General features: G+C 43.1%; 1 protein-coding gene and 1 long non-coding RNA gene across 4 annotated transcripts in view; one reads left to right on the top strand and one right to left on the bottom strand.

Annotated features, from left to right (window-relative positions):
- Traf3ip2 (TRAF3 interacting protein 2) overlaps positions 1-25,755 on the bottom strand; it is a 44,756-nt gene that overhangs the window by 6,847 nt on the left and 12,154 nt on the right. For 2 of the 3 annotated variants that reach the window (XM_027402159.2, XM_027402158.2), the window contains 6 exons: positions 23,391-24,211; positions 14,266-14,452; positions 9,665-9,843; positions 7,669-7,757; positions 3,132-3,200; positions 1,963-2,079 (listed from right to left, as the gene is read on the bottom strand). In XM_027402159.2, the coding sequence (XP_027257960.1) occupies positions 1,963-2,079; positions 3,132-3,200; positions 7,669-7,757; positions 9,665-9,843; positions 14,266-14,452; positions 23,391-24,210 (1,461 nt within the window). In that variant the 5' untranslated portion in view covers position 24,211. Of the gene's footprint in view, positions 1-1,962; positions 2,080-3,131; positions 3,201-7,668; positions 7,758-9,664; positions 9,844-14,265; positions 14,453-23,390; positions 24,212-25,755 lie in introns of those variants that run through there. The other variant, XM_035440359.1, reaches the window with a different exon arrangement.
- The window catches only part of LOC118238357, a 68,779-nt gene that overhangs the window by 40,274 nt on the left and 2,750 nt on the right, over positions 1-25,755 (top strand). The gene's annotated exons all lie outside the window — the stretch shown is intronic.

Below are 25,755 nucleotides of genomic sequence, written 5' to 3'. Positions count from 1 at the left end.
GGGGTTTTCTCAGAGCCATGTCCCTTCAAAACACAGAAGACAACACAGAAAGCAGATACTACATTGACCAGAGTACTGTGCAATTCAAGTATTAACCATGCTATCACAAAGTAAGCACCTGCAGGGTAGGGTGTGGGATCTGTTAAGTTAAAGGTAGAGCTGGGTTTCATTTCCAACTTCAAGGGCACTGTGCACTATTTGGTTGGTCCACTAGGCTCTCCAGTCCATCAAAGACTAGCCTTCAACAATGTGTTTTTATTTTATCTCTTACTTTCAGATACAGTCATTTGATCTGTGATGTAATTACTCTTTCGTGTCTGAAGGAGGCCAGGAAGTCAGCCCAAGGATAGGGAGATCCTCTTATATCTGATGGAACATCCGGTCCCTCTTGAGATGAGGAAGACCCTAAGATATTAGGGCAACCACATGGTTATAGCTGACACAGTCATCCATGCTCAGGTTGAACTGTGTGTATTATTGGCTGCCCTTGCCATACACCAGCACAACTAAGCAGGTTTCCCCAGGAGATCTGGAGTCCTTCCCAAGTACCAGCTGCTGGCTCCTGGATCTAGCAGGTTCTTAGAGATGTAGACAGAATGTCAGTGTTCTGGGAATGTGCAGACATGATACAGACAGATAAGGGACAGCAGCATCCAGAACCAGTCATGACCTTTTCAGATGAATTTGTTTCTAGGAGTGCTATGTTGCAGAATCCTGACCACAAGCTGGCACCAGGTAAGACTGGACAGGAAGCAGACTTAGCTCCAGACCCTTGGCCTGACTCTTGAATCTTACCACCTTGCCTTAGCTTCTGCTTTAGGTTGTGAACTCAACAAGTGATCACATTTGGTAGAATAGGTGATAGAGCTCTTAGCAACCCACATGATGGGGAGGCTGCTTCTACACACACCCTGCCCTCTTGCAATGCTCTAGACGACAAGGTGGATGGCATTTAACTTTGTTTCCTCTGAGGTAAAGGTGTCCAGAGACTGCTGGCTGCTCCCTGCCCTGTGCTGCTTAGTCCTTGTATCTGGGCCACTTCCAGTGATCCATTACACCATGTCCTCTCGAAGGGTAAGAACTGAAGTTGGACTCATGAGTTCAAGTCCAGTGATCTCCCTACTCTTTCTCATATATCAGGATCCTTGATAAATAAACAAGCCAGAGAAACAGGCTCTAGGTTGGGGGGCTTAATAAGGCCAGTGCCACCCTTAGACATATAGACACCTACTAGAGATTCCACAGGACAGTGTGAAGGTCACAGATCTAGTCCAGCTGACCAAGTTTGATTCCTTCTAAATTTTCACCATGGTTTAAGTTTAACCAGGCCCCACAGTACAGGTTTGGCAGTAGAAGGTTTCCCACCTATCACAAACTAAGAACAATCTCTTTGGTTAAGTCTTTTCTATGTGCCATATACTTCAAACATTACTTCATTTATCTTCATAGAATTATACATATTAGTTATCCATTTAATTAATAGGGTTGTAGGAGGGCAAGATCCAAGTACTTGGACTATGGCCATATAGCCTGTACTTAGGAAACTAATGGGACACAGGTTTTTCTGGTATGACAGAAGTGTCCTTCCCACTTTCCAACTTTCTTCTCTGAAAAAGCAAGGGTCAGAATGGAACACTACAGTAACACTACTCACCTCACCACTCACTCTTCTCCTACCATTTCACATTTGTTGGGAAACAGCCAAGCGAATAAAGCTCTACTTTCTAGAAGCTTGATTGATATCTCTTAGTTACTGGCACGACCGGTTGAGTACTAGGCAGAGGAGTTGTGTTTCTCCATGGATCTCAAAGTACACAGAGCCATAACCAATAACATCTCCTGACATGGGAGGTTAGAGAATCTTCCCCTTATGTCCTGCAACTGTCAGTGAAAAGCATCCTCCCTGGAGAAGATGCCTGTTCCGGAGGAGCAGCCAGGCACTGTGGTCCCCTCACCACTCACCATTCGATGAATGTACTTAGTATGTAAGCCATGCTCATCGTCGTCCAGCTGCGACTCAGCGCCTTCCACATCCTGTTTGTATTTGGGGCTGATTGCTACAATTATCATCACTGTCTTCTGTTAATGAGAAGGAGAAAAGCTTGTTTATGGAAGTGGGAAGTGTGGTTCATTTGCTGAAGACCAGCTGGAAAGTGGCCAGCAAGACCATAAGCGGTCCCTGACCTGATGACGGTACAGAGCCAGTCCCTCTCTCTATGAAAACAAAAGGCACCAGCCCACACACAGGGATGCTGCCCTTTTCACACCTTCCTGGTGCCTCTGTGCCCAGCACCCTATAAACACCCAGAACAAAGGCTCTGAGAGGAATTCTCCCACCTTCCACAACCTTCACTAATAAATGTCTAGTGAAAGTCCAAGTCACCGAATCCATGTGGAGCCAGAAAGACACTGCCATGACACAGAAAAGTGCCCTTGCTCCCTGCAGCCTGATGTGAACTGGCAGTCACTCTGCTCCTCCACTGCCCTGCGTTTCCTGTGCACATTAGCACAGTCAGTAGGAGCAGACCCTTCAGCACAAAGCAAACACCAGGCTGCAGACAAAAGGAAAGCAGAATCCCAACCTGCTGAGCCTTCTACCCCCCACCCACTCCTGCCCAAAGAAGCACCCAGACGTGGACATGCTGGCAGCAATCAATTTCTAGCTTGTTAAAGCACAAGGTGTCCCAGTGGCTAGTATAGATTCTGTCTGTAGAAAACGAATCACAGGGCTGCAAGTGGGTGGCCTGGGGTGGCATGCTGCATAGCTTGTAAGGCTGCCCAGAAACCTCTTTAGCCCAGTCCTACAAAACACTTGGAAAGGCCCCAAATTCAACTGGAATTGCGCCCCCCCTTCATTTCCTCCTTTCCTATTCTGGTTTAGAAATTGTTTGCCCTGATTGTTATCAACCACCTGTGTCTGGTTTGACCGTTATTTCCTGTCTCTGTGTGTCCAGGAGGGTGACCCCATCCTTCCTTTCCAAGTCTTTGCATAGCTTCCAACAAGAGAGGCTTTGTCAGACTTCCTCAGGCTCAGACCTAGGGAGAGTATCAGGCTTTCTTCTGTGAAATAGCTTCACTGCCTAATTGTTTTTCTCAGCAGCACACATCCTCAGATTTAGGAATATACTTACATCTCGAAGGTAGCGCTCCATCCATTTAATGATATCAATACCCCGGATCCTGTCCTCAAATATGTCAATCTACAAGAAAAGGATGAGAGGAAGGGTTCTTTTTTGTTTGATTGGTTTTTTGTTTGTTTGTTTTCCCTCCATTTTTTATTTAAATTAGAAACAAGATTGTTTTACAAGTCAATGCCAGTTCTCTCCTCCTCCCCTCCTCCCCTGCTCCCCACTAACACCCTACCTATCCCATACCATTTCTGCTCCCCAGGGAAGGTGAGGTCTCCCTGGTTGGGGGTGGGGGTCGGGGGGAGGTCTTCAGAGTCTATCATATCCTTTGGCATAGGGCCTAGGCGCTCCCCCATGTGTCTAGGCTGAGGGAGTAACCCTCTATGTGAAATGGGCTCCCAAATTCCATTCCTATGCTAGGGATAAGTACTGATCTACTACAAGAGGAAGGGTTCTTAATGAGAGTTTTCTCTGAAACTCAAGAACATAAGAAGCTACGTACCTCTGCAATCCTAAAACTAATGCTCTGTATAAGGAGGGATACATGAGTCCAAACAATGAAACACGAGTTTCATGAAATATGTATGCCTTATTTCAATATCCGTGGACATTTAAGTTTCTAATATCCATAATGAAGATATAGTGGTTCATATCCAAGTGTATCTGCAGCTATACAGTAATTATATGTTCAAAACTCTGAAGGACACAGTGTATCACTAAACTGGATATAAGCCAGCAAGACAGAAATAGTACATCTCTGCATCGTAATTTGGAAATCTGAAAGGCAGATTCTGAGATTTCAGTGGATCTGTAGTGTGCAAATGCTGAGACACAACTGTGGTGTCTGACACGTGTTTGCCAGGTCATGATTACAGGATTATGTCCAGCTTCAATTACACATTTCAAAAGGATTGTATGAAACTTAGGCAAAAATCCAAAGAACCCTCACAAAACAATCACTGAGCTGGTAGGGAGGGGTTGGGATGAAAGTCAAGGAGAACTCTGGGGCTTTGATAAGACTCAGATTGTTATTATTAGGTAATACTCCTTTAGGTATTAGAAGAGAAGAAAAATCAAATCATTTGTCTTATGGAGGCCCAAGTCTCTCTCTCTCCCTCCTATCTATCATTTATCTCTGTTTCCGTCTCTGTCTGTCTGTCTGTCTGTCTGTTTGTCTGTCTGTCTGTCTGTCTCTCTCTCTCTCTCTCTCTCTCTCTCTCTCTCTCTCTCTCGTGTGTGTGTGTGTGTGTGTGTGTGTGTGTGTGTGTGTGTTACATATACAAGGCACTCCTGATTGGAAGAGGGAATATATAATATACTAGAGTAGGGACATCAGAAGAAGGCCATTGGGGAAGGGTTATTTGATTAGCCTCATTGCTCCCATAGTTATTTTCCTAGTGTTAAACTGCTGTTTAGAACTGACCAAAGCAACTCTCGACTATTCATCAAGCATCCCGAGCCAGCTTCTGTCTTTTCCCCACACACTCTGTCTACCTCACTCCCCACATGAGTTCCCTTGTGTCCTTGCAGCACAGCACATGCCCCTCTGTTCTGCAGGTCAGGATGACTTCCCCTTCACATCACCTAACTCTGACCCACTTTGGCCACTAGTAGCAAACACATTATACCATTCTTTCTTTTACTCATGTCTCATTTATGACCTCCTCATCTTCCTAGCCTGCTTTTGAGCTCTATATGTGTACTTCACTGTCATGCCTATAGAGTACATAATATAAACTTGGAGTATATTCTTTTACTGATAGAACATTTAAGAAATAGAATAGCTTTCCTTTGGGTTGGCCTTTTTTTTTTTTTTTTTTTTTTTAAGACAAGGTCTCACTGTTGCCCTGGCTGGCCTGGAACTTGCTATGTAGACCAGGCCTTGAACTCACAGAGATCCACCTGCCTCTGCCTCAGGAGTGCTAGAACTAACTCGGGAGTGCATGCACCACCAAGCTCAGCTTGATTTGTGTGTTAATGTCCACCATGTGGTCATGTGCCTGCTATTCCGGTACTCAGGAAGCTGATGCAGGAGTTTTGAGTTTATGACTAATCGGGTCTACACTGAAAAATGTCTCAAAAAGTGAAAACAAAAACCAAGATAATAATGTATGTTCTAGCTAAAGCCTGCACCAATCTGTGACGGTGCCAGTAATCCATTTCCATTTCAGACTGAGGATGGTCAGCTTGGTTTCTGCTCTTGGCTCTTTGTGGTTATGAGGATTTAATGACAACACAGAAAAGACATGTATCATAATCCCAGACATGATTATATTTGGGGGTGGGGTGGGGTTTCAAGACAGGGTTTCTCTGTAGCTTTGGAGCCTGTCCTGGAACTCGCTTTGGAGACCAGGCTGGCCTCAAACTCACTGAGATCCGCCTGCTTCTGCCTCCCGAGTGCTGGGATTAAAGGTGTGCACCTAGCTTGCCAGACATGATGTTAACACACCATACATGGTCATTACTTTCTGGCATAGAAGTTGTTCCCTGCTCCAGAGACACATTCTGGGCAGTGTCTACCTCTCTAGATTTCCAACAGAGTCTGCTGCACTTGTCATGACAAGTTTTCCACACACAGCTGTTGTCATGAGCTAACTGTGTCCCTAAAATGCATATATTAGCTGGAGGTGGTGGCTTACACTTACAATCTCACTACTCTGGAGGCTGACATAGGGGGATTGTGGGATTTATAGGGGGATTTATATTGGGCTATAAAGCAAAATTCTGTCTCAAAACATAAAATTTTTTTTTAAAACTTTCCCATTACTTCATAATGTAACTGGATTTGGAGATAGGGCCTCTCAGAAGATAATTCAGGTAAAATGAGGTGCTGGGTGAGCCCCACTCCCATAGGATTCATGTTCATGGAAGGAGGGAAAATTAGCATGCAGGTCTGTGCACACACGGGGAGGGACCATGTGAGATCAAAGAGGATGGCCATCTCAAGCCTAGAGAGAGGATCCCAGGTGAAACTAACCTTGTTTCAACCTTGTTCTTGGCCTTCCAGCCTCCAGACTGTTGAAAATGAGCTCTGTCTAAGCCACCCTATCAAGAGTATGTTATGGCTGACTTACCCAGCTATCCTCTTCAGGTTCCAGGCTCCTTTAGTGTCTCTTTGTACTATATTCTGCTAGTGGCAGGGCATGACACTATTCCCTAAGATTTCCTAAAACCTACCTAAACCTTTATGCTGTTTGTTTTTTAAATTCAACTCTCCTAAAATTATTCATTATTTCATTTCACTGAGAAGATACCAATATATTGGGTGTAACCCACAGCTGTTCACAAACATAGGCTTTTCTAGGATAAGGGTCAAGGGCACATTTAAATTCCCCCTGAACTGTCCCTGATTAGGTTTCTCGTTTTCGTTGTTGTTTTTGTTTTTGTTAAAAGCCCTTGCTATTCTCCAGGGGCAGTAAGAATCTATATGTTTGTTTATATTTGGAAAAGAAAAAGGGAAGATCTTGTATGTTGTCTCATGTCTCAGAATTTGATTTTTATGTCACAGTTGCCCCAGCGCTGTCTTACTCTAGAAATGAGAAAGTGAAATGTTAGTCTATAGAGTTGTGAAGTTGAATTACATAAATTGTAGGCATCTTTTAAAAAAAATTATGTAATTCTATTTTTAGGAAGTATTATAGGAAACACATTAAAATAAAAACTACTAAACAATGCTAAGCCACCTCTTTATTCTTTAATTTGTAAGTGTTCCTCTCTAGCCTCCAACATCCATATTTCACCTATTTTTCACTCCACTCTGGAATTCACTGCTGCTGAATGCCTAGGAGAGGTTTCTGGGAAGAAAATAATCTTAATGTTTGAGGAAAGTCAGTCCATAGAGTGGCAACCTGTGGTATTTTGTTTATCCTAAGGAAGAATGTACATGTCTTTAACTTGTGTTGTTTCAGCGGTTGGCAGGGAGACAGAAAGACAATGTGCTTGAGAATTTTGGGTCCAAGATCACAATGGACCTACAGGGATGATGTAGGGCCATCTCCCCTAGATGGAAACTAGGCTGCGTCTTCCCTGTCCAGAATCTTCTCTCCGGAAACAAGGTATAGAAGGGCAGCTGTGTGCAGTGGGGGTTCAGGGTTCTACTTCAAACCTTATAATCCAGTACAGAGCAAAGAGTCTGGTTTGGAAAACAACAACAAAAAACCACCTTGGTGAGCTTGCATACCACAGGAGGTGGGTATGGCTGGTGAGAAAGGGCAAAGGCAGAGAGTGCAGCAAAAGCCAGGCCTTTCCTTCAGGACCAACAGTGGGAATTGGCACTACTATGGACATTTGGAGGAAAAATGTTGGAGACTTTGGGTAATTTAAAGTGTGGTGGAATACTTGTCTAGCATGAGTGAGGCCCTGGCCTTGACCAGCACCAAATAAATAGATAACCAGAAACAATTATCCAAACCCTTAAGCATTTAGCTCATCACCACATAAATTAATAAAACATCAACTTCATACTTTACCACCACCACCACCACCACCATCACTGTGTTCAACTGAATGGTTCAGTTTTCTCTTTGAATAAAATACTTACTGCAGTTTGGAAGCCATTCACCAACAAAAAGTTCACAAATTTCACCACCTCCATGGCTGTGTCCATAGAATAAGTGATAAAGACTTTCCCTAAGAGAGAAATTCCAGAGTTGTTGAAACAAATCAAGTTATTCTGTTACACATAGCACTTCTAAGGAGTATGCATTGGCCTTTGTGTTGGAGGGTGGTCTGAGGGTTTTTGCCTACAGTGGTGTGATTGCTGGCCTCTGTGACAAGGGCTGGGACCTGTCCAAGAAAGTGCAAACAATCCAGAGTGAACAGAAGACAGAAGGGACAGAGGAGAGTAATGGCAGGCTGAGACCAGCCTCACAGGTCTCCTGGAATGCCACATGAGATGTTAAAAAGTCTACCACCCACAGCCTGCAAGTCCTTTGAGCTCAAGCCATTGCCTTGTTTCTTAGAGACACTTGGCCCTATGCCCAAGGAAAATATTCTCACAGCAGGCTAAGAAGCTAGGGCTTGCTAAGAGGCCACCAGCAGTGTCTGCTTTTGATCTCATGATGCTCTCTGCTGCACTGAACTCTTGTCTAACAAGACAAAGTAGGGGTGAGTGAGAAAGTGTTTCCGTGCCCTCCCCCAGTCGACTCTTTTGGAGAAAGGTCAGGAAGTAGGAGCAGACTGATGCCCAGATCAGAAATGTGAGTGCAAGTTCAGCAGTTTAAAGGGGAGACAATGCCTCAGGGCAGTCCAGCATTGCAAGCTTCCTCTTTCCTCCCCAAGCAGCACGGAACCACAGACAGAACTGTTCTGACAAGCTTACCCTACCCAGCCATAACCGCTGCTTTCTCAGACTAAAGTATTGGGGAAATTACTTGACTAGCAGCTTAATGTGGTAGACAGATAATCTGTACACATTGCCTTTTAGTCTGGAATGAACAGTTTGATCTCAAGAAACCCTGAGGCAGAGGATAAAGAAGAGAAATGCAGAAGAGTAGTCTGTATGCATTCATCTGTGCTTGACTCTTCCTAACAGAAACACACCTCTCAGATGGAGTGTGTGTGTGGTGGGCTATGATGGTGGTAGTAACCCAATGGCCAGGCACATGGGCAGCACTGGATCCTTTGTCACCTCCATACATACTGGTTGTAGGACCCCTTTCCTAGATTATAAGACAGGCAGAACATTGGGACTGTAAGTCATGTGAGACCATGTCTGTCCACTCAGTTATTTCCCAGATTGAAATGTGAAAGATTTTGAGGTGCTCAGAAACAAAACTTTTTGCCTGAAAACCATGGTGCTCAACGTCACAGAAATCCTTTGGAGTTGTAAGTGACTCGAGTAGAGCGGCAACAAAAGCAGTTAGCCAAGCAAAGGTTTGGTTCTGAGTGTCCCAGATCTGGAAAGAGTGAACTTTTCTAGCAGAATACTTCATATAAGTAGTGACTGATTTCTGAAACTAAGAATGCTAGCTGGCCTTACTCTCAGAACATTTTGGTAATATTTTACCATTTCTGGATCTAGCATAATGTGGCAAACGAACCATCACCTGACATTGAACAGGATATTTCTTGAAATAAATAAAAGTCTTAGTTTGCATTGGGATATGAGCAATATGGGATTTTAGATTTTTTTTTTCTTTTTCCAAACAAGACCATTCACTCCTACAGAAAATGACCTTGTTCTTGATAGATTTATGGTGAAACACTAGGTTTCTACCGTGTTCCACACAAGCATCATCCAATCCATCCACCCAGGGGCACATCACAGAAGAGCATCATTTAGAAAAGGAAAGAAGTATTGCAGGGGCGGGGCGGGGTGTTGTTTTCTTTGTGTTGAGGAAAATCCAGTGGTAAGCAGTTTGGGAGCACTACTTGTGAGGTTAGGATTACTAAAAACATTTTAAATTGGCTGGGTATTTTTAAAGCAAAAAAGGAAAAGGTAAACTTTGCTATGTAAAATATAACTGAGATTATAGGTAAGTGACTAAGCCAAACATAAAACCTGACAAGATGAAACCACATTGCAAACAACTTACGTAATTCCTCTGGCAAATTGCTAGTTTTTAGAGTTCCTCGGACTAGGGGGTTGCTAGGGGGTCTAGGCACAGCAGCTGGGGATGGAGCCTGGGGGCCCTGTGGTCTCAGCTCTGCAGGATGTTCCAGGGACCCTTCGGGAGCTCCAGCTCCACTAGACGGTGGGTGATAGAGCTGGTCCCTGCAAGGGAATAAGTTTACAGCAAATTTTTATTTTCATTACAAAGGCAAAGTTTGGAGACAGAGCAAGACGTCCAGACTGGGGGACCATACCAACACATGGCTCCTCCCCTCTGCCTCCAGTTCTCTGACACAGAAGTGAGAGAGGAGTCCCATGGAGTTTCCTCTATAAATGAGTCAGCTGGCTGCCACATGTGAGGACCTGTGCTAGGGTCAAAAGAGGGAAGCAGGATTTGATTTCTCCATTCAAGGTCTATCTAATTGGGAAAATAAGTTCCATGTACGGGTCAGACTAGGTCACCAGCAAAACAAAATAATATGATGGGTGACAGAAGGCTGATATTAAAGGCATTCAAAGTAAAAAGACACAACCTTTCACGATAGATAACATTTGCTTATGTTTCAAAAGTGTTTTTTTTTTTTTAAAGTCATGTAGGTTTAAAAGTATTTCTTTTAAACTCTGTAAGTGAAAAATCTGACTGGTGCCATGGCTTCTTCATTATGATTTTGCTTCCAGCATTCCTGTGGGCATTGTACTGAGGGGAAACAATGGCATGTATGCCTCTGAGCTTTAGAAACCAAAGAAATGAAGTCTTGTTTCTATTTGGTTCCTATGGCAGATAGTCACAGGTATGTCTCTTCTGCAAAAGCATCCAGTGGCCCTGGATGTCAAGAACAAAGTGGCACCTCTCTTTTACCACTGAAACTTCAGCAGGTAGAGTGGCCCTAACTTCTGCATCAGCTGCAATTGTGCTGGAGGCCTCTTAGTGGCTTCACTTGGAATGTTCTTTGAGCCTCCTCCGGCCTCCAATAAGCACACAGTTCCCTATATTAAATCCCCTCTGCCTAACATAGCTAAGTGGGCAGGTAAGATGGCTCAGCCAGAAAGGCACTTGCTGCCAAGGCACCATGGTGACCTGACTTGGATCTCTGAGACCTATGTGGTGGCAGGAGAGAAGCAACTGTGTCCTCGGTGTGCTATGGCATGCAAGTGTGCATACACACAGGAAAGTAAGTGAATGATTAAAAAGGGAAAACAGCTAGAATGGTTTCTCTTTTCTATACCTTCTAAATGGTAGGGAAATTAAAACTATATCTAGAATGTTTTTTTTTCTTTTGAAATATGGCAATATGTTAAAATCAGGGTAATGGGACCATGGGTGTCTTTTGTTTCATATCATAAAATGTTTAATGTTATGATTATAGGTCTGTATAGATGCCTAATTTTAATAGATTTTGCTTATGTTTTTACTCAAAAGTAATTTCAAAATTCTTAAAGTCTTATGTAATATGACTTAAATAAGACTTTTTCAAAAAAATCACAAATCTCAACTACATTTCTAAAATTAGAATGTTTAGGGAATTTATATCTTGTATGTTCATAAATATTGAGCAAATGAGGCCTCTAAAAATATACGTTCAGCTGAGATTCATTTCCTTATTATTTATATTAAATTTTTTTAAACACAAAGTTGCCTCTTTGTTATAAAAGATTACTCATTTGTTAAGGCCTTGATAATTACACTGGCTAGTTTTAGGTCAACTTGACACAAACTAGAGTTATCTGAAAGTAGGGGACCTCAATTGAGAAAATGCCTCCATAAGTTCTGACTATAGGCAAGCCTGTAAGGCATTTTCTTAATTGGTGATTGAAGGGGGAGGGCACCATTTTGGGTGGTGCCATCACTGGGCTGGTATTTCTGGGTTCTATCATAAAGCAGGCTCACAAGGAGTGAGCCAGTAAGCAGCACCCCTTCATGCCCTCTGTATCAGCTCCTACCTCCAGGCTCCTGCCCTGTTTGAGTTCCCTTCCTGACTTCCTTTGATGAAGAACAGTGACATCATAGCATAAGCCAAATAAACCCTTTCCTCCCCAAGTTGCTTTTGTCATGGTGTTTCCTCACAGAAATAGTAACCATAACTAAAACAATATGTTCAAAAACATTCACATATAAATAGTATCATGAGAGTATTATTGAAAGCAAACTTCTGGTATTAATGTTCTCCTTCCAATCAGTGGTAGGAGAATTGGCTGAACATTCTTCATCATCCTAAAATGATAACTCAAGGATACTGCAACAGGCTTAAATTGATGCTACAGAAACATTTGCTCTGCAATATGTTTTAACTTTCCTATTAATCTAAATGTTTTTCAAAATAAAAGTTTATTTTAGGACTGGGTATGGTGACTCATATCTGTAATCCCTGACAGAACATTGCTAGGAATTGGAGGACAATCTCTAGGCTTGTGAATTCCAGGCTAGCCTGCGCTAATGAGTGAGACTCAATAGTTCAGAAAACAATACAAAATTTAAAAATGTAAAAACCCTAAGTGAGCTCCAGGTTTCAGAATGGCCATTCTTGCAGATTACAAGATCACTGAGGTGCACAGAGCTGGGGCTGGGCAAGTATTTGTTAGAGTGGCTACAATAATCCAGCTGTGTTTTTATTTGTGAGTTTATTGAAAAATGAATTTTTTAACATCTTAAAAATTATGATTGCATCCCCTATTCAACACTAAATTTATTTGATAAAAATATGCATATGTTGTATGGTTTCTTGAAATTTTATATATATATTATTTTTTGTAGGAGTGTGTCTTGCTATGAAATCAAACTTTAAAGTCTCTTATTTAAACTGTGTATTTAAGAAAGTAAAGGGTCTATCTGGAAGAACTATACAGACTTGTGGACCTTGCAGTGAGGGTATCAGGCTTGGGCCTTGTTTGCCACTCTTAATAAAATTGGCCTTTTCCCTTAATAAAAATTTTGAGCTAATTGCCAATTTCTTTATCTCCAAAAAATCCACTTTAGTAGGATTTTCATATCTGATTCTGTTCTATAAAAACAGAATGCAGTTTTACTGTGCATACTATATGAAAGTTGTCCTTGTAAAGAACCAAACATTTCATTTACTTTCTTTCCAATTTTGTTCTAAAACAGGACACTCCATTTACTCCTGAATATTTTAGATATACAACTTAAGAGAAAAGGCAAACTGGAAGAAGAATTTAAAAATTAAAAACAGTAGCGAGAAAAAAAAAAAACCCTAAGGGATGACTGGAGTACACTGTGAGCCTGCACCTCGAGGGTGGGTTGACTGGGGCTTGGCCCTTAGTGTGGTAGCATATTGGAAAGAGCTGAGGAACCTATGAGGTGAGCTTGACTTCAGGGTATCTCATGGGACCTTGATCAGATCTGCTGAGAATTGTAATAACAGAACCAGTCCAAGGTTTGGCACAGTAGTACATGCTGTTTGGGAGGCTAACTAGGGAGGATAGCAAGTTTGAAACCAGCAAGGGCGACATATTGAGTATGAAGCCAGTTTGAACTACATTGTTAGAACCTACATTAAAAAAAATTAATTGCTGGGCAGTAGTGGCACACACCTTTAATCCCAGAACTCCAGAGGCAGAGGCAGGCAGATCTCTGTGAGTTCATGGCCAGCCTGGTCTCCAGAGCAATGATGGGGGATGTCCTTTTATATATGTGTTTCTCTTACTGGTTGATTAATAAAACACTGTTTGGCCAATAGAGGCAAGGAAGACTAGGAAAATTCTGAGAAAAGTAGGCAGAGAGAGAACCAGTGAAAAGATACCATGTAGCCGCCAAAGGAGAAACAGGTCTGGACATTTTCCAGTAAGCCAAGACCATGTGGAAATACATAGATTAATAGAAATGGGTTAATAATTAAGACAGAGCTAGCCAGTAAGAAGTCCTACCCATCAGCCAACAGTTTATAAATTAATATATGTCTCTGTGTGTTTATTTGGGGCTAAGGTGGCTATGGGACCAGGTAGGACAAGAAAAACTCCAGCAACAGAGTGAGTTCCAGGTCAGGCTCCATAGCTACACAGAGAAACCCTGACTCAAACAAAACAAAACAAAATTAATTAATTTTTTTTTTTAAAAAGGAAGCCTGGTACCCTCATTGATTTCTCTCTCATCATACCATGCCATCTTACCTCTACCTCTTACTCCTGCATTATGCCATCTGCCTTGAAGGTAACATAGCCAAGAGGGCCCCTTATCTTGGAACTTTGAGCTAATGAATATTTTTTTTGTTTATCAAGGACTCAGCTTCAAATACCTTGTTATAGTAATGGGAAATGGACCAAAGCAAGGGTTAGGCAAAGTTTGAAAAAACAGCATTATTTTCCAGGAATAATCATAGAAAGGGTCAGCTTGAGTGGATGGTTTTGTTGCAAAAGAAAATAACTAGAAACCAGATGTGATGGTGCTAAGAGAGCCTTGTCAACCACTTTCTATTGTGCTCTAACCTATAAAAAGTTGATACTGGGTATTTCACTGCGTGACTGCGCTGACTTAGGTGGCCTGCCTACAGAGACTTTCCACGAGACTTTGTTGCAATGCCAATCCTTTCATGTCAGGATGTGTGTGGATGGGTCTTGCCATACTCATACCTTGGGAGCCTTCGGAAAGAGAAGTCTCTCTGTGCAGGCCTCTCTCCTTGGTCCTGGGGGCTGGGGTGATTCAGGATGACTTTCTGTACAGGATGCAGGCCTCTCACTCTTGCCCCAGGAAGGGCCTGTCCAGGCAGGGCAGGCTGGATGACTTGCTGGTAGGCTGCTGGAGGGTAGCCATGAGCATCTGTGGGTGAACAAGGAAATAGCAGAGAAGGTTGACTCCAGCTCCTCCAAGCATAAGACCACACAAATTCACTGAACAGCTGTCTCTTGATAGCAACTGAGGTCCAAATATCAACCCACCTCCATGTATTTGTCATATTCTGTACTTCTAATTACTTCATAATATTCATGAAATCAATACATGTTTTTTCAATGTTAAAAACATCTGTGAAATCATGTTTGACATTCCAAATAGAAAACTCTTAAGAATTTTTCAAGTCCTGTTTTTATGAGATACTTAGGATAATCCTTCCCTGAAGAGCCTCTCTCACACTACTGTTCTTATCAAAAATCCTCACTATCTAAAAACCATGGCTAGGAGAAATTATCCTTGTGATAGACTTAAGATTACTGTGCTGGACTGGAGGTGGTACTGCATGCCTTTAATCCCAGACTGGGAGGCAGAGGGAAGCAGATCTTGTGTGAGTTCAAGGCCAGCCAGGTCTACTACTGAGATTCTGCCCCCCCCAAAAAAATTGCTATGCTTCCCAACACCACTAAGTGTACACACACACACACACACACACACACACACACACACACACACACACACACCACACACTGCCCCCTCTTAGGAAGAATGAGTGACACCTTGGCTCATCCTCTGGGAAGGAGCCAGCATAACCCTTAACTTCACATTCTCTCCTGGTAAAGCCTTTGTGCATGTGGCCCCAAGACAATAGAAAAGATAATAAGGAATGGGAGGAGTCGGGAAACAGCCCAGTCCACACGTATTTGCAGTGTAAGTTTGAGGACCTGAGTTCAAGTTTCCAACACCCACATACATGTAGTTGGTCATGGGGCAGCGCATGCCCAGTGCTAGGGAGAGACAGATGAATCCTTGGCGCTCACTGACTACCCAGTCTGAGTTAGTGGGCTACTGGTTCAGTGGCAGGCCCTCTCTCCAAAGATAAGGTGGAGAGTAATTACCTCTAGCCTCTAGCCTTAGCCTCTACATGCATATGTATGTGCATCCACACACATATGAACATATACACAAACACATAAACATAAAAATATTAATTTTTTAAAAAAAGAGCAGGGATTATAGCAAAGCCAGTCTGGCAGGCCTGATGTGAATGTGTAACTGGGGAGAAAGTTGGTCCTAGGAAGCCCCAGAGAACAGAGTTCCAAGAGAAGGCCAGCTTAGCTGATCACATAAAAGAAGTAAAGAAAAACGCAGGGTAGGGAGAAATGGCTCAGCAGTTAAGAATACATTACTCTTCTTCTAGGGGACTTGAGTTTGGTTCCCAGCACCCATGCCAGGCAGCTAACAATGACCTGTAACTCCAGCTCCAGAGGATCCAGCACCCTCCTGTAGCCTTTAGTACACTTGTGGTACAGACTCACACAGACATATACTCATAAATAAAAATTTAAAAGAGAGATGCAGAAGGATGCCATGACCCAGTGTGGGTGAGAGAGGGGCTCTGAGGGCATTACACCGGCCTAGAGGGCTACAGTTGGGAAACCTGAGAGGAGCATATGGACTGGAGAGGATCAAGTATGAAGCTCCAAAAGAGAAGCCACGAGCCCCTCATAATCCAAGCTGTCACCTCTATTCAGGTCAGAAGTATGGTTAGCCAAGAAACATCATCAGTTAGGACAAAAGCAATTTTGTTTAAAAAATTACCATTGATTTTAAATCCTTGCCCAATTTATAGAAGTCATAGCTCTATTTGTCCACCAGGGTAATATATTTGAGAGAGACACAGACAAATAAAATAGCAAGGAAGCAAGAAAGTGACATAACTCTATTGCAGTTAGAGTTATATCACCTTACATGATCAGGTTACTGCTTTTGACCTCATTGCTCAGCTGAAATATCAGAGTAGGGAGGATGGCACTGTCCTGAGTTTGATATGCAGCCAGAAGCCTTGGACATTTTTTTAAGACATCATTGGGGAATGGCAAGCACAAACACCAGATGAGCAAACAAATAATATGTGTGTTTACTAGTGTATCTGTCTCCAGGTCCCCACTGTCTGGACTCAGAACCTTGGTTGAATGACCCCAGCAATTAACTCTGGCTAGTCTCTCATGTCTGGTCAAACTCCCTGGAGCCATGTCATTATTGCCTTGACCCTTATATCATCTGTATCCTTCCTACCATTCTTCCTCTTGAAAAAGTGACCATACACCTCCAGCATAGGCTGTCTGCTGACTTGGACACATGCCCCTTGTCCTATTGTTAAGCCCTGACCATTGCAAATAGATGGTTTGAGGAAAGAAGGAGACAGGAGACAAAAGGGATTTGCCTGGGCCTGTCCCCTTGGGGCTGACAAAGAAAACCAGGTCTTGGAGGGGAGCTCAAAGAATGGGGAGACAAGACCATGGAGACTTCCTTGGGCTAGGACAAGGTCCACAACTAAGGCTTTGCTTTGATGGACTTCTTAGAGTGGGCCAGATAGATTTGAGGAGGCCTAGATTGTCAGTGGGAATTTCAGGGCAATCAGAATTGGTCACTACTGCTACTCAGGCTAAAAAAAGACAAAAAGTGGTCCTGCCATCATGTCACCAGGCAGAAGCCTGGCTCACCTTTAGAGTAGCTTTGCAGGGGCTTAGAAAGAGCTGTATCTATAATCTTCCAGCATCTACTGCACTAAGATTCAACCTGCATGACCAGGTCCCTGTGGTTATCTCATCTCCCACAACACTGTCATAGGTTTATCATGGCCCACCCCAAGCTGGTCCCCACCTCTGAGCTTATGATCTTCTCGATGCAGAAAGATTTTGCCTTAGATCTTCACAGATCGACTTCTATATGGCTCTTATCTATTTGGGGAGACCCACCCCTCACTGTGTTACCTTCTCTCCTCCTCGTTTTGGTTTCCTCATTACTAGCAAAGGTTTATAAGAACAGGGTGTATGGGGGGTTTGGCCATCATTCACCAAGTATAGTACAGCTACACAGGCAGTGCTCAATAAATGAGGGCTGAATACTTAGTTACAAAGCCAACTTACACATGGAAGAGGAACCATTTTAGACTGTACAGCCTGCTTAAGTCTCAGTTTGCTACCCTACCTACTTATCTGCTGGTTTTTTTTGTTTGTTTTTTTTGTTTTTTTTGTTTTTTTAAATCAGTTTTGCCTTCCAGAAATGAGAAAGACAAGGTCAAAGCAGAGAAACTGCCAGGCCTTGAAAGCTTTTTCAAGGGAGATGCTGAAAGTAAACTCAAGTGAAGTTTTCACTATTTAGAGCCATTTTTGCTTCCCATATCCATTAATGAATGGCTAATAACATTTTATTTGCTTTAAAAGGACTAGCAGGCTCTAATCATAGGGTGTGTTCCTTTTCCAGAAGGCGGATGTTAGTGCTGTTAATCAAAAGCCTTTGAATCAAGGTCAGATGATTTCAAGCAGATTATTTCCCTGCACAACATGTTTTTGTCTCATAGCAACAAATCGTATCATTAAAATCACTAAGTGCACGGACTGAGTGTTTGACTAGCTGTAACTCCCAGTTCTGCAATGGCCACCTGTGGTAAAAAGTTACACCAGTGTATATGAGCAAGTGAAAATGATCCACCTCATTGGTTTTTAAATTAGAATACCAACAATATAATCCCCTGTGTCATCCTCTTGTTCAAAACAAGGATTGAATACCAGAGGGTCAACCAAAATGAAGCCTTCCCGTCTATATATGGAACTTGGGCCATTTTCCCTTGGAAATTTGGCTAGTTGCATAGAAAAGTTGTTAAATTAAAAAATATACTAATTAGATAAATAACCATCGTTTAATTGCCCAAGCTTTTCTTTAATGTTTTTTTTTACATTTTAATTTATTGTGTCTATGTACACAAGCACATAAATACACACATGCCAGGAGGTCAGAGGACAGTTTGTGAGAATTGGTCCTCTCTTTCCACCTTGTGGGCCCCAGGGATCAAACAGGTTGTCAGCTCGGTGACTGGCACCCTTACCTGCTGAGCCGTATTGGCAGATCAAGTTGTAATCATTCTGTAGCACCAGCATGAGCAGACCTGGCTACCTCTATGAGTACTGGTCTAGGTGCTTTACATAGGGTGATAGAACTGAATTTTCTGTTTCCCAGAAAATAGAGTCTAACTCACAATGGAATGCAGATCCCTTACCATGGCCTTGCACCCTGCCTTCTCTGGCGTGCCACTCTCCCTGCCCCACCTCTTCTGTCCTGTTGCCTTGTTCTTGGCACCTAGCAACATCAGTCTCCTTGCCTCTTTGACCTTCTCATTCTTGAGCTTTCAGCTCAACTGTCTATTCAATCAGGCCCACTCTGGCTGCTTGCCTACTAATATCCATTCCAACCCAGGACTTTTTCCTTTGTAGCATATATGTTCTTGTCATGTTGTGTGCCTATTTCTACTTATTTTCTGTCTGCTCACCTTGTGTCTTGTATTATCTATGCAGCGCCTAGCTGACAACATGGCAAATTTTGCTAAGTACATTGATTAATGAATGGACAAGTTCATTTTCCTCCTTTTTTAAATTATTTTTTTACATTCCAATCCCAGTTCCCTGTCCCTCTTCTCCTCCCACTCCCCCAACTCCTCCCCACCTCCCATCTGCTCCTTGGAGAGGGTAAGGCCTCCCCTAGGAAGTCTACTAAGTCTGTCCCATCATCTCGTTGAGACAGGACCAAGGCACTTCTCCACCCACCACACCCCCATGTCTATGCTGGGCAAGGCATCTCTCCATATAGAATGGGCTCCACTCAGTCAGTTTGTGCATTAGAGTTAGATCTTAGCCCCACTGCCAGTGGCCTCATATGTTGTCCCAGTTGCACCATTGTCACCTATATTAAGGGAGACTAGTTCAGTCTTATGCAGGTTCCCCATTTGTCAGACCTGAGTCAGTGATCTCTCACTAGCTCGGGTCAGCTGATTCTGTGGGTCATTTTCCTCCTTTCGAAGACTTGATGTCACAAAAAACTCTACCAATGGCTAGAGGTTCTCTCCCTTCCCCAGAAAGTAGAAACTTCTTCTTATTCATTCAACAAATATTTATAGATCCTCTACTCCCAGGCACATAGTGAGCAAAGATAAATACAATACAGTTCCCTTCTGCAGCTCAAGATAAATAGAGACAGAGAAATCTGTGTGTCTGTAGGTGTCTGTTTTTCAACACAAACCCACACTAGTCAGTGTGTGTGAAGGGAAGGCATACAAATCAGCGGCCACCTACTTGAGAATCGCTGCTCAAAAATAGCTTCCCACAGACTTGTCTCCTGTGCCTAAAATTCCATCAAGAGAGTTTACTCTGTAGGAGATGGAAGGTGGGTGATGTGATAGACAAATGGCTTGCTAGCATAGTAACTCCTCAGTTCTGAGGCAGTGATGAGCACAACATGAAAACAGCAAAAATGAAAATCTTGCACAATCTTAAATGAGCACCCAGCACCGCATGCTGTTTGTCAGTCTCACGAGCCACTTGGCCTCAGTACAGACAGTCTTCATGTCACAGGGCTCTTACCACTTGGAATTGTAAACCAAGCCTTAAATGAGGTTCTCCATGTATCAGGGAAAACAGTCAACATTTTTCTTCCTTATTAAGAATGGTAGTAAAAGAGCTTGTGAGGGAGAAAATAAAATCTGATTTTCAAGTTGTCAAAAAACATCATGATAAAATGCAATCAGTTTAGCCAGGAAACAAAATGGCCAACATAAACTGTTAGAAGAACTCCCACAGCTGTAAGCAGCTGGGGCTCCAGCAAGGCAACTCCTTCCTTTATCATTGCTTCCATCTGGTTTCTTTTTCCTTGCTTTAATTGTACATGCATTCTAGCATACAAACAATCACACGCAACCTCTTTTTTTTTCTTCTTTTTTTTTTGGTCCATGGGTGCATGTACCAACATATCACATTCTGCCTCCTTAGTAAAGAAAGCAAAAATTTTATAAAGCACAAGGGCTCATTAGACTGAATTCCTTCTTTTGCCTGAATATATTTGTATTGTGGTCTTGATTTGCTTGCTGAGCCACAGGCTTCATCTGGTGACCTTCAATGGGCGGGTCCTCAGACAGCAGGGGCCAACTTCTGGAGCTGTGGTGAAGAACATGTAAGCTATTTCATTTCTTGTTTTCATCTGCTTTTAATATTTTTTTTTTACATGAAAAGGGTGACCAGTAACGTTACTTTTGCTTTAACTTGCAAAATGCAAAGACGAACGTTTGCATGGTGAGCATTATTTATTTATATATTCATTAACAGGCAAGGAAGAAATGCTCCTCTAACGCAGAGTAGAGCCACGTAGCCATGGTTTCCACTGCACAGCCTCCCTCAGGTGAACAGCTCTTTTGAAGTGGTTTTGTTGGCAATTAAGTGCAGTTATAGCCCTGACATGAAACTGAGCATTTGTATACCTGTCCTGAATGTTTAAAATCCCGAAAGTGAAGGCCTCCTCTACAGGCCTGGGCTGTGGGATCCATTTCCAAATCACAGGCAACCAAGAGCAGCTAGTGTGAGGACTTGCCGGCAGACAGTTCCTTTCCTGGAGCCTTTAGTGCATTATCCCATTTAGTCCTCACAGCAACCTCCATGGAGCCCTTGCTGCTGGGCACATCATTAATATTCCAGGGCTGCAGTATCCTGCAGAGAACCTTAAGCACTAGGCCACCCTGATTCCTTCCCTGTGATTAGGGCTCTCAGGAGTAAGGGTCAAGGGTATGCTGCATGAACTAAGGCGAGCTCAGGCTTTATGCATTCTTTTTTGTTCTTCCTTTCAACTTTTATTTATCTTTTAATTATAGGAGTAGTTTTCTATTTAGAAATTAACAAAAGTATATAAGATTGCAAGGGAAAACTACCCTTACTTTCTCTCATGTTAATAGCTGGTCAACTATATGTAGTTTCCTTTTGAATAAACACATATGGGATCAACGCTGTATCTTGCTTTCTGCATTAATCCTTTTTGTCACAATATGCACACTGTTTTATGCTACACAACAGGGACCAAATAGATCACGGAATAAATAAATCCTAACATGTAGGTGCTCTTCAACCTGTGTTAAGCTATGTCTGAATACATTCATTATAAACTGAGAGTGTCAGGTCGAAATGTATTTACTGTACACTACCCCCACAGCGTCAGTACCTTCGCAGCAGAGCACCCAGCAGCAGATGGAGATCTGGAGCTGACCATGCCGTGACTCCCTTCCATCTCTACCCAGTCCATCATTTCATACCATCCTGAAGTTACACTCTTAAGTCATGGCTCAGCTCTCCTGCTCTGCCCCTTATTAACAGGGTTCTATGTTTTGTTTTGTTTTTGCTTTCAGACAGTGTTTGTTCTTAAAATACATTATTTATTTGTGTGCATGCATGCATGCCCACACATTGAGGCCAGAAAGGAACAGAAGATCCCTTGGAGCAGGCATTCTGCAGGATGCCCACCTTGTTATGTGGGTGCTGGGATCCAAACTCTGACTTTCTTGGTTGATCAGCAAGTACTCTTAATCTCCAAGCCATCTCTCCAGCCACCAATGGTGTTTGGTTTTTGTGGTTTGGGTTTTTTTTATTTTTAATAGTTTTTTTTTTTTAAATACTACATGTCAGTGTGTGAGTTTATGCATTTGAGGGCAGGTACCAACAGAAGCCAGAGGCATCAGCTCTGCCTGCAGCTGCAGTTGGAGGCATTTGTGAGTTGCCTGATATAGGTACTAGGAACTGAACTGCTGAGCCATCTCTCCAACCCCCAATGTTTTAATAAACATGCTGTTTGTGTATATTTTTGCTTGTTTGATAGGATACACTACTAAAAGTAAGACTGATGTCCAAAAGGGAGGACTCAAAATTTTTGATAAATAATGAAATTGCACCAATTTCTGTTCTTACCAAAAGTGTATGAAGTATTCATTGCCTATACCCACTAACACTGAGCATGTGCAGGGTTTTTATTTTTTGTCCATCATTACATAAAATGTATCTTTTTTTTAAAAAAAAAAATTGGTGTGTGTGTGTGCGCCCGCGCGCGCGCACGTGCTCACACTCTCTTGGGTGCCACAGTGCACATGTGGAAGCCAGAGGACAATTTTCAAGATGGCTCTCCATCCATCATGTGGGTCCCAGGGATGGAACTCAGGTTTCGAGCTTGACAGCAAGTGCCCTTAATCACTGAGACATCTCACTAGCCCAATTCAGCATTTGAAAATGATGCTGGAAGAAGTATATTCAGTGTCATTGGAAAGTATTTTATATTAGGAATATATGCAAAGGATTTAAAAAAAGCCACTGGAAATAAATGTATCAAAATCCTAACAGGGAATTCTATTTGAGTAAAAGAAATATCCCTTTTTCAACTTTTGGGCATATTTCATTTGGAGGAAACTACCCACAGACTGCTGTTATCAGAAAAAGTATCTTTACGTAGATACTCAGATATGTTTATGCAGTAAGTAGAACTTCAAAGGCTTTGAAAACTAACCTTGTGACTTCTGAGAACTAAACCCTATACCTACTTACCAAAGTTCAGTTCTCAGTGACTCAGACTTAAGAAATCCACCACACCTGTGCCGAGGTTGGCACTCAGCAGGCACCCGGCCCCGTCCACATTCTCTGCCAACTCTGATAGGAAAAGAACAGGGAAATGAAGAACCCAGAAAGAAGCCCCAAGAACTAGGACAAACGAATTTTCTAGAAACCATCAGCATCTTCTCTATGCCTTGAGGCAGATTTCAATTGCTCAACAGAGGGATCCATTTTGTCCTAAAAGTTTCCTACAGGGAGATGTGAGACGGGCCTTGGCCAAGAAAATGCATCCTCTAAGGCCCCCTCACAAATCAACTGCACATGAAACACCCCGCCCCAGAGAACACTTTCCCTCACTGCTGGTCTCGGGACACTGGCAGTGTTGTGAGGCCTCGTCTCCTCGGTCCCTAGCCCAGAACGTCCAGAAGCCCAGAAGCGATAAAGTTATCACTTACATGGCGCCTGGTGATAGGGTCCTCCGGGACAATGATACTGATAGTTCCATGGAGCCTGTGGGGAAGGATTGAGAGGCAGCCTCTGTGCATACGCGGAATACCTCTGAAGTTCAAACTGAGGGAACTCCCTGGACCTCAGAGGCCCAGGGAGGTCCTGCAGGTAACACGTGGAGGTGAGGGGCAGTGGCCTTTCCAGCTGCCTGATGCCCAGGACGTCCTGGGGCTGGGAATCATAACCAGTGTCTATCGTGGGCACATCTGGGGCTGCTCTGTTCCTGTGGGGCCGGGGCCGAGGTATCGTCTCTTGGCCGCCACTGGAGGAGTCTGCCAGAGCATTAGGTAAACTTGGGTCCGTTTTGTCTGAGTCATGGCCAGTGTCGGGAGAAGCTGCTGAAAGCTGCGATCCCAGCCATCTATTGCGTTTCTCCATAAATGAAACCCTGTGCTCTGGAGGGAGGGCTCCAAGCTCAGACTCAGGGTCTCTGGCTTCAGACGAACATGAGCAAACACCTTTGCCAGGATCAGGGTGCCTTCTAAAGAAACTGGCTTCACTCTCCTCCAGGACTTTAGTGCGCAAGCAGGTGACCTGTTGTGACACAGGCCGGTGATTTGCAAGTTTCAGGGGAGGGCTATCCTGACAAAGGTCTCCTGAAGCATGGTCAGGGGCTTGGAGTGCAGACAAGCTCCTGGGTGCCATGTTCCCTGTATTTGGAGCAGGTGGTTCCAATTCCTCTTCCAGGGAATATTCTGGGATTGGTTTCAGCAATTGACTTGGGAATGGTTCTGATTCGTCAACCTCCACAGGAATGCTTCGGTTCATTCTAGTTTTTGGAACAAGAGAAAACATGCCACAGTCTTAGAAGATAGAGCAGTGCTTGGAGTCCCCATTTCATGACCTTAAAGGACCTAGTTCGGGATGTGGTTTAAATTAACAGTAGTGTGACACCACTGTGCTTGCAGGGCCCCAATCACATAACGTTGTTTACTTATCCATTCCAGGCAAAGGCACTAGTGCTTATTAAGATATTTTATCTGGAAGGCAATTGAAGAAATGTGACCAGAAGTCATTGTGTGGTAGGAAATGCTTACCAGCAAGGGGAAACCATGGGTGAAAATCAACTGCCACAAACTGAGGAGAGAGAAATTATCAGAAAGTGGGCTGCTTTGTGTGTTTGGAATGCATGATGAAAAAAAATCCCAGGAACTGATAGGAAACAATCTCCAGGACATACTGTTGGTTGTTTTAAAAAAAAAAAAAAGTGAGAAGCAGGACACTCTGTGTATGAGACTGATACTGCATGTAGGAGGAGCAAAGAGGAATAGATGATGTGTGTGCCTGTGTGCATATCCTCCTGTATGTGTGCAGAATAGATGTGTGTGCCTGTGTGCATATCTTCCTGTATGTGTGCAGAATAGATGTGTGTGCCTGTGTGCATATCTTCTTGTATGTGTGCAGAATAGATGTGTGTGCCTGTGTGCATATCCTCCTGTATGTGTGCAGAATAGATGTGTGTGCCTGTGTGCATATCTTCCTGTATGTGTGCAGAATAGATGTGTGTGCCTGTGCGCATATCCTCCTGTATGTGTGCAGAATAGATGTGTGTGCCTGTGTGCATATCCTCCTGTATGTGTGCAGAATAGATGTGTGTGCCTGTGTGCATATCTTCCTGTATGTGTGCAGAATAGATGTGTGTGCCTGTGCGCATATCCTCCTGTATGTGTGCAGAATAGATGTGTGTGCCTGTGTGCATATCCTCCTGTATGTGTGCAGAATGTGTGATGGACACACACCATCACTAAGGGTAGGAAGGAGTATGATGAAGAGTTTTACCTTTTGAACTTCAATTTTCTTTATTTTTTATTCCATTTGGCTATTGCTTAATAACACTAAATAAACTTACAAACCAAACTTAATAGCACCAAATAAAAGTTTCTTAGAAAAAGAAGGCACAAGCTTAAACACACTGAAACAGGTCATAGTGACATTTTCCACTTAAATACTTGGGTCATTTGGAGGGTGTATTTACCTCTAGGCACTGTGCCTGTAACAAAGGTAGCCATGACTAAAGGCTTGTCAAACTACCTCTTGGCTCCCAGAGTGGAGCCCAGGATCCAAGCAATATTGCTTTTATCTCTTAAAATTGACTTACTACAATGGGGAGGGAAAAAAAGCTTCCCTGGTCTGTCTAATCATTAACTAGTTGCTGTGATGCCCAGCTGTAGGGCAAATAGAGGAAAGCCTGGGAAGTGGGGTGCTGTAGGGACACTGGGGGTTCATAGGAGGCTGCAGAGCAAGTATTGTGAGAGAGTGATATGTGTGGGAAATCCCAGCGGTTTAGTCTACAGAGGGCCTTTGTACACAGCA

The sequence above is a fragment of the Cricetulus griseus genome, chromosome 2, assembly GCF_003668045.3.
Source record: "Cricetulus griseus strain 17A/GY chromosome 2, alternate assembly CriGri-PICRH-1.0, whole genome shotgun sequence".
In the NCBI taxonomy this organism is placed as follows: domain Eukaryota; kingdom Metazoa; phylum Chordata; class Mammalia; order Rodentia; family Cricetidae; genus Cricetulus; species Cricetulus griseus.
Note: the sequence above shows the minus strand (reverse complement) of the source record. Positions and strands in the feature narration are given on the sequence as shown.